This window comes from Aegilops tauschii, chromosome 1 (genome assembly GCF_002575655.3).
Source record: "Aegilops tauschii subsp. strangulata cultivar AL8/78 chromosome 1, Aet v6.0, whole genome shotgun sequence".
NCBI lineage: Eukaryota > Viridiplantae > Streptophyta > Magnoliopsida > Poales > Poaceae > Aegilops > Aegilops tauschii.
Genome location: NC_053035.3, coordinates 204,641,899 through 204,650,805, shown reverse-complemented (window position 1 = coordinate 204,650,805; position 8,907 = coordinate 204,641,899). Strand labels below are relative to the sequence as shown.

General features: G+C 47.3%; 2 protein-coding genes and 1 non-coding gene across 3 annotated transcripts; 1 reads left to right on the top strand and 2 right to left on the bottom strand.

Annotated features, from left to right (window-relative positions):
- Positions 1-1,764: 1,764 nt before the first annotated feature.
- On the top strand, positions 1,765-2,349 carry LOC109763375 (ethylene-responsive transcription factor ERF095-like). Its single transcript, XM_020322218.2, has one exon. The coding sequence runs from the start codon at positions 1,765-1,767 to the stop codon at positions 2,122-2,124; it is 360 nt and encodes a 119-aa protein (XP_020177807.1). The 3' UTR covers positions 2,125-2,349.
- Positions 2,350-4,836: 2,487 nt separating this feature from the next.
- Positions 4,837-8,210, bottom strand: LOC141027999 (uncharacterized). Its single transcript, XM_073505763.1, has 2 exons — positions 7,136-8,210; positions 4,837-6,083 (listed from the first exon to the last, which is right to left on the bottom strand). The coding sequence occupies exons 1-2, from the start codon at positions 8,208-8,210 to the stop codon at positions 4,837-4,839; spliced, it is 2,322 nt and encodes a 773-aa protein (XP_073361864.1).
- LOC120973015 (small nucleolar RNA Z247) lies at positions 7,595-7,733 on the bottom strand. The gene has a single exon (XR_005767142.1). It is a non-coding gene; the product is annotated as a small nucleolar RNA Z247 (small nucleolar RNA).
- Positions 8,211-8,907: the final 697 nt, after the last annotated feature.

Below are 8,907 nucleotides of genomic sequence, written 5' to 3'. Positions count from 1 at the left end.
AACCACCGCACCCAATTGGAGTCTCGCTCTATCGGCCTCAAATAAAAGTAAATTATTGTACTTGACCGTGTCCATAATGCATGAACACCGACGGTGTGTGTTTCAGTATCAAGACCTAAACTTGCCGCAATCCATTCTTTCAACTGACTGACTGACCATGTTTGAGGTGCGCTCATTGGCACCTCTATGTGAGTAAATTCACTCAGATCTGCTCCCATCTCAGTTGTTTGGACAGTACGAGGACCATAGTAAAATCTGAACTTCACTACATCAGACATCTCGGCTCACCTATTTTTTTTCAACAACAAAATACAATTCACTAAAAAATATTAGACATGTATATATATATATTACAGAATATTAACGGAGCAACTAATACAATTCACACACCTACAAGTATATTACAAATATTTGCCGGAGCAACTACAAATATTTACAGATTTTAATATTTGACTACCTATGTTACGGATTTTACCGGAGCTACTCCAAATACTGCCACTCCTAAATACTTCACATCCACATATAGTACGGAATATTACTGGAGCAACTACACATTTTTACACAAATAATTAGTTGACATCTAAATATATTTACGTATACTACCGGGGCAAATAACAATAATCGCACACCTAATTTATTTCACATCCAAACATATTAACAAATACTATCGGAGCACCTATGAAAAATAAAATGTTTGCTAAAATATACCCTTGAAGCGTGCGTGCGAACGAAGAACGACGAACGGCAGCCACCAAACTGCCGGTGCTCCGCCTCCAACGAAGAACGACGAACGATGAGCTTCACCTCCACCACCTCCACCACACTGCCCCAACTTCACCACCGCCATCTTCACCTCCACGAGCTACCAAAATGCTCACCACGACCACCACGAGCTACCCCATCAGTAGATCGAGGACTTTTTTGGCTGCCTAACTAAGTTGAATCCATTCACGGTGCCAAATCCGCAAAAAACTGGCTCATTTAGGTGTAGAAATTGAAGGCATTTTCGTGTACAGAAGGGAGAAGGAAAGAACAGAGGAAGAACATACATGCTCGAGTGGGATAGCGAACAGATATGCTCGAGCTGCAGGGAGCCGGGCGTGCTGCAGGTGGGGCCGCACCCTGTCAGCCCGCAGCTGGCCGATCGGCCCGCAGTAGGCTGACAGGGGCTCACCCCGTGACCGCCGCGCCGACAGCTCCCTCTCCCCACCCCGCGACGTGGCCTGCCCACTGCGCGTGCGACAAGTGGCAGGCGGGCCAGCTGTCGGCCTGCTACTGGCCGAGTATGCCCAGTCGGCCTGCTGTGGGCTGACTAGGTCCAATCGGCCTGCAGCGGGCCGACGGTGTATTACTTTTGAAAATTATTTTTTCAGCGTAATATTTGTGCAAATTAATAAAAAAAATATTATTTAAAAAGATTAGCGGTTGTAGATGCTCTTATATCCCCATGTATCTAAATATAAATCTTTCTAGAGATTTCAACATAAACGACATAATGATGTATATAGACGTAGTTTAGAGTGTAGATTGACTTGTTTTGCTCTGTACGTAGTCCATATTAATAAAATCTTTAAAAAGATTTATATTTAGAAACGAAGGGAGTACGTACGTATATGTATGTACACTGTACATGCCCGGCGGCCCGCCTGATCTTTCTATAAATAGCTGCTCGCTGTCCAAAGCTAGTCACATGCAAATTCAGGTCTTAACCTTGTCACTGCTTACTAAACACACGTTACCTAGCTCGCTCTCTCTCATCGAGCAATGGAGGATGACAAGAAGACCAAGTACCGCGGCGTGCGTACGCGGCCATGGGGCAAGTTCGCTGCCGAGATCCGTGACCCCGAGCGTGGCGGCGCCCGCGTCTGGCTCGGCACGTTTGACACGGCCCAGGAGGCCGCGAGGGCGTACGACCGCGCGGCTTTTGCCCAGAGGGGCGCCACCGCCGTGCTAAACTTCCCCGGCGAGGCCGGGGGCCCCTCCGGCTCGTCTTCGTCCGCCCCGGCTCGCTCCGGTGCCGGCACGGGCAGCGGTCGCGGGGGCACAGAGAAGATCGAACTCGAGTACCTCGACGACAGCCTCCTGGACGAGCTTCTCGACGACAGCAAGTACGGTGGTAAATGAGAGAGATTCTCTTGCATGCACGTATATATGCATGCATGCAGAAGAAATGGCCTACACAAATACATACGTAAACTATACACGATCATACCACATCCATATGGGCCATATTACGTGATCCATCATGCATTACAACACAAGTACCGTTCACATATTTGCATTTAGTTGCAATTTCCACCGCTGGACCAATGTCATATATGCTACAAGTTACAAAATACTCGCTTTTGTTTCGTGCCCTAAACAAAAGACACGCCGGACGTGCACAGTACGCATACGTACTTCTGTGATGAATGAACTACATATATCATGGCAAAACAAGGCAATATGTACGTGTTACTGTTGTATCTATATATACGTGGAGAAAAATAAGTGTTGGGTGGCGGCATCCATCTTGATATATGTACCCAATCATTGTATCTAGCTCGAATGGAATCTGCGGATCATATCGTTGAGCCGCCATTGTAATGTTATCAATGTGGCAATTGCAAACCTGACATTTCTGGTAATATTATATGGCAATTCTCGTACCATCCAGCATGCGTGAAACGTGATATTCTCTTTGCTTTCATGGAACATTGACATATATGTTCGGTCGTTGCACGCTAAAGCTGGCCAATAGAGCCACCGCTTTAGTGCTATGTTTCTGTGTATATTATGGTGGTGCATGGTTGCATGCATGAATGTGCTAAACCTTTATGGTTCTCTTCGCGTGTGTAATCTATGGGCTGCGGCTGCTTACCATCTCTTGGTTGACATGCATGAATGTGGACCTTGGAAGACCATTGGCTAGATCTAGTAAACAAACGCACGAGAGCTGAGCGGCTGCTCACGTGATTAACTATTAAGGAATCTCTCGTGGGTTCATATGAGAGCTTTGGTACAAGTACTCCCTGATTTAAACCACAGACCTCCACCTCGCCTTGTTAATTCCCTCTCTCGTCACTGCCACAAAAAAAATTCTCTCTCTCGAACCAGGCTTTCACCCTGCTTTATATATAAGGCTGGTCATAGTGGGAGTAACTTAGCTAGTAACATAGCGCACTCCAAGAAATTTTTGCTTACGTGGCAAGTATTTAATGTGAGATGGTAACATAATATGTTACTGTAACATAGCGCTTCTCAAGACAAGATGAGTCTACAAGCTAATAAATGAAGCCATCTATGACACTACTATCATATTACTTTGCATTATGAAGGTAGTAACTTAGACTAGTGTCATGCATATAACACTAGTCTAAGTTAATCCCCACTATGACCAGCCTAACGCAACAAATCAAAGTACACGGCTGAGCGATACAATATAGTGGGAGGTATAGGATTGTGTGAAGCGTATGCATCTGCAGGGACGCGTTGCGTGTTATATATAGGCAAAGCATTACAAGGTTGGTTGTTAGGTAGTTGGTGAATTGATCTCCAAGTCATATCCTATACAAGATCTATGAGATCGTTCACAACAACCCAACAACCTGGTACAATACGCAACGCATCATTATCTACTCACGTATACGGTTTATACAAGATACTGTATACGCATTACATCTATACACTTTAACACGCCCCCTCAATCACAACTTTATCAAGTTGAGATTGTTCTTGAAATCTTCTAATTTCTGCCACGACAAGGCTTTGGTGAAACCATCTGCAACCTGATCATTAGTAGAGATGAATCGAATGTCCAGTAGTCTTTTAGCTACTCTTTCTCTAACAAAATGATAGTCAACTTCAATATGCTTTGTTCTTGCATGAAATACTGGGTTTGCTGATAAATAGGTGGCACCAATGTTGTCACACCACAGCCGTGCAACTGAAGAATGTTTTATGCCTAGTTCATTAAGCAACGCGTGAATCCATATCAGTTCAGCCGTAGCATTTGCCAAGGCCTTATATTCAGCTTCAGTACTGGACCTTGACACAGTTGCCTGCTTGCGTGCACTCCAAGAAATAAGATTTGGTCCAAAGAAAACAGCAAAACCTCCTGTTGATCTTCTGTCATCAGGACAGCCTGCCCAGTCTGCATCTGAGAAGGCACTCACCATAGTTGAAGTTTGACTTTGTGAATTTTAATCCTGTACTCATAGTACCTCTGAGATATCTGAGAATTCTTTTAACTGCAGTCCAATGCTGAAAAGTAGGAGCATGCAAAAACTGGCATACCTTGTTAACAGGAAAACATATGTCAGGTCTTGTGAGGGTTAAGTATTGCAAAGCACCTACAACACTTCTGTAATTTGTAGCTTCTTCAGCTCCCAAGGGTTCACCTTCTTTCTTGGATAACTTTTCTGTAGTTGAAAGAGGCATGTTGGAAACTTTACAATTTATCATACCTAACCTCTTTAGTATATCTGACACATATTTCTCCTGACTCAGAACTATACCATCCGTTACTCTCTTTACTTCTATTCCCAAGAAATAATGCAAGTCACCAAGATCCTTTAGTGCAAAATCTTTCTTAAGATCTGCTAACAATGCATTGGTTGCTTCATGCGATGAACTAGCTACTATGATGTCATCAACATATACCAACATGAAAATGGTTACCTTGCCTTTCTTATAGAAGAAGAGTGACGTGTCGGCCTTTGAGGGTTTAAAGCCAAGCTTTTGCAATTTTTCACTTAACCTAGAGTACCATGCTCTGGGTGCTTGCTTTAGACCATATAATGCCTTGTCAAGTTTACAAACATAATGATTCCTTCCTTTTACCTCATACCCAGGTGGCTATTTCATGTAGACTTCCTCCTCTAGAACGCCATGAAGAAACGCATTCTGCACATCCAATTGACGAAGGCTCCAACTGTTTGATACTGCAATAGAGAGAACAAGTCTGACAGTAGCTGCTTTAACAACAGGACTAAAGGTGTCCTCATAGTCAATGCCATATCGTTGTTTGAAACCTTTTGCTACTAGTCTAGCCTTGTATCTATCAATTTCTCCACTAGCTTTTCTCTTAATTCGATAGACCCACTTGCAATCGATGATGTTTCTACCTCTCTTTGGAGGAACTAGATGCCATGTTCTATTTTTGACAAGAGCATTGTATTCCTCATCCATAGCATTTTTCCAATTCTTATTTTCAAAAGCCTCACCTAGACTGTTTGGCTCACCCATGACAGCTAGACCACCAAAACGAGTGTTGACATACCTGACCGTACCATCTGTACGGACCTTAGGTTTTATAATTCCATGTTGCGATCTTGTTCGCTGTGTTGGCACAGGTACAGCAGCAGAAGCCGGTGCCACAGAGGATCCCGGCGAATCAGCCATCACATCCGACCCAGGTGCACCCGATCCAAGGTCGATGCTGGCGGGATTGGCCTGCGGCGCGCACGGATCCCGCGGCTGCGGATGTCGGGCCGCCGGTTGGCTGGACGCAGGAGACCGCCTGGGCCCCGATGAATGATTGGCGGACGCTGGCGCAGGAGACCGTGCAGGGGACCGCCCGTCACGTGCAGATGGCCCACTGCCTGGCCCACCGCTGGGCCCGTTGTTTGTCGTGGAGCCACCCGCGGGGTCACAGGTGGACGCGTGGCCGCGCACCGATGGCCCGCCTGGCCCTGAGGCGGATGCGCCTCCACTGCCTGGCGCGGTAGGCGAGGGAGGATCACCCCCGGGATCGCTGCCAGGCGAATCTGGCGCAGACCCTGGATCATCCTCGTGTTCCGTGTTTGTCTCTTTCTGCTGCATAAAATCATGGTGCAAAACACAATCTCCTCCAAAATTTATAGCAGAATTGTCAGGAAAATTACTCGAAGGATCATTAGCTATATGTTCGTCCCCTTGATCTAGAGGTGTAGATGAGGACTGCTCAGAGAGAAGAAGAACTTCGGATCGGATGAGTGCAGCGGCGTTTGGATTAAGAGCAGCAAAAGGAAAAACAGTTTCATCAAACACGACGTCACGGGAAATATAGACACGACCAGCGGCGACATCTAGACATTTGAACCCTTTGTGTAAGTTGCTGTAGCCTAGGAACACACACTGCTTAGATCGAAATTCAAGTTTGCGGGCATTGAAGGACGGAGATTAGGCCAGCATGCACACCCAAATATGCGAAGAGCATAATAGTTTGGTTTCTCATGGAACAATTTTTCAAGAGGAGTTTCTAGGTTGATCACCTTGCTAGGGGTACGGTTGATCAAATATGTGGCGGCAATGAATGCTTCCTCCCAAAACTTTAGGGGCATAGAAGCATGAGCTAGAAGAGAAAGACCAACTTCAACGATGTGACGGTGCTTTCTTTCAGCTGAGCCATTTTGCTGGTGAGCATGGGGGCAAGAGACGTGGTGTGTGATGCCTATTTGGCGAAAAAAGGAGTTTAATCGTTCGTACTCACCACCCCAATCTGTTTGCATGGTGATGATTTTACGATCAAAAAGTCTCTCAACAAGTGCTTGGAATTCATGAAAAAATTTGAACACTTCAAATCTATGCTTGAGAAGATATATCCAAGTAAACTTGTTGTAATCATCTATGAAACTCACATAATAATTCTCTTTATTGCTAGAATCACGGGCAGGCCCCCATACATCGGAAAAAATGAGCTCTAAAGGAGCATTCGAAGTGCTACTAGAAATTGGATAAGGGAGTTGGTGACTTTTGCCTTTTTGGCATGCATCACACACCCCTTCTTTATTCAACTCATGACTAGAAAAGGAAATTTTGTTTTGCCTAAGAACATGCTGAACGATTTGCGAAGATGGATGACCTAGCCGATTATGCCACCTTGACGGAGATATCTTGGGGGTGCCAAAAGCTTGCCTGCCCGGGCTTAAGGAACCCGATGATAGGGGGTAGAGACCGGATCTACACCTGCCTTGGAGGAGGGTGTTCCTCATTGCCTTGTCCTTGATAAAGAAGAAACGAGGATGAGTTTCAAGAAACACTTGATTATCTTGTGACAAACGATGGGCAGAGACAAGGTTTTTAGTGGCTTTAGGAGAATAAAGGACATCTTTAAGATGAAGATTGCGAGTAGGGGTACGAACATATGCTTGACCAATATGAGTTATTTTCATACTTGACCCGTTTGGCATGTTCACTTGGTCGTGGCCGTTGTACCTCTCCCTCATGGTGAGCTTGTCCAGCTCGCCGGTGATGTGGTTGGTGGCGCCGGTGTCGACGTACCAGTTCGTGTCAACACCGTAGGAGGAGTTGGAAACGGCGCTTGCACTTTTTTCTTTGGTGAAGGCGATGTCAAAACGACGATAGCACTCGAGAGCAGTGTGATTTGGCTTCTTACAGATCTGACAGAAGACCTCCGGGAGCTCGTCACGGCCGCCACCTCCATTGCCGCGACCACCGTGGCCGTTTCCACGGCCGCCGCCATTGCCTCCATTGCCGCGGCCACCACCGTGGCCACGGCCTCCGCCGTTCGTGCCGCGGCCGCCGCCACGAGGAAATCCACCACGGCCGCCACGTGAAGCAGCGTTGGCGGAGGAGTGCGACGAAGAGTTCCCCTCGAACATGGCGTGGCGGCTTTCAAAGCTGATCAGCTGGGAGTAGAGCTCGTTTGTCTTGATGGGGACTGTTCTGGCGTAGACCGAGGAGACAAATGATATGTAATCAAAGTCAAGCCCGGCAAGGATGTACGACACCATGTCGTCTTCGGTGAGTGGCTTGCCGATGGCAGCCATCTCATCGCCAAGGGCCTTCATGCGGCCAAGATACTCGGCGACGGTGGAGTTCCCCTTCTTGGTGGTGGAGAGGGCGATCCTCGTATTGACGATGGCTGCCTGCGTCTGGGAGATGAAGATCACGGTGATTGCAGTCCATGCTGCTGACGTCGTGGTGCAGTTTGCGATCTGAACCATCACAGGAGGTGAGATGGAATTAAAAAGGAAACTCAAAACCTGAGAGTCTCGAGCCCTGTCGATCTCGTACGTCGGGTTGGGCGTAGCTGTGGGCTTGCCATCCTTGTCAGAGAGGGTTGGCGCCGGTATTTCCCTCTCTAGATCAAGGTAGGCAACCAGCTGGGCGCCACGGATGGTGGCGAGAGCCTGCGCACGCCAGACGTTGAAGTTGGAGCGGTGGAGCTTTTCAGCAATGGGGATGAGGACAGATGGTGCGACAGCGGTGGAGCTTGAGGACGACATGGCGGCGCGAGGAAGATGTGCTGTAGAGGAGAATGGCTCTGAATACCATATAGGATTGCGTGAAGCGTATGCATCTGCAGGGACGCGTTGCGTGTTATATATAGGCAAAGGATTACAAGGTTGGTTGTTAGGTAGTTGGTGAACTGATCTCCAAGTCATATCCTATACAAGATCTATGAGATCGTTCACAACAACCCAACAACCTGGTACAATATGCAACGCATCATTATCTACTCACGTATACGGTTTATACAAGATACCATATACGCATTACATCTATACACTTTAACAGGAGGATCCTCTTACAAAGAAGATCAAAAGACCTCTGAGCTCAATGACAACGGCCCCAAGAGGGTGACGGCGCGAGGCCGCTGCCGAGTCCGAGAACAGACAAAAGGTTTTCACCGTGAGCCCTGACACAGGGACGAGATCCACAACACTGTCTTCAAGAAGCAAGCGGCACCCACGTGCGTCGCCGGCGCCAGAAGCGCGGAGATTTCACTTGGACACTCGCCTGCACCACCAAGAGGAGTCCCGGCCACCACTTCAACGAGGGCCAACTTGTCCCCCCAGATCTAGGCACTGCTAGAGCATGCCTGAGCCTATCGCCACTACATCCCTAGTCGCCCACATGACCAAAAGATGGAGACACCACCACCACCATGAAGCCTGCCGGTAAGCCAAACATGGAGCCTAC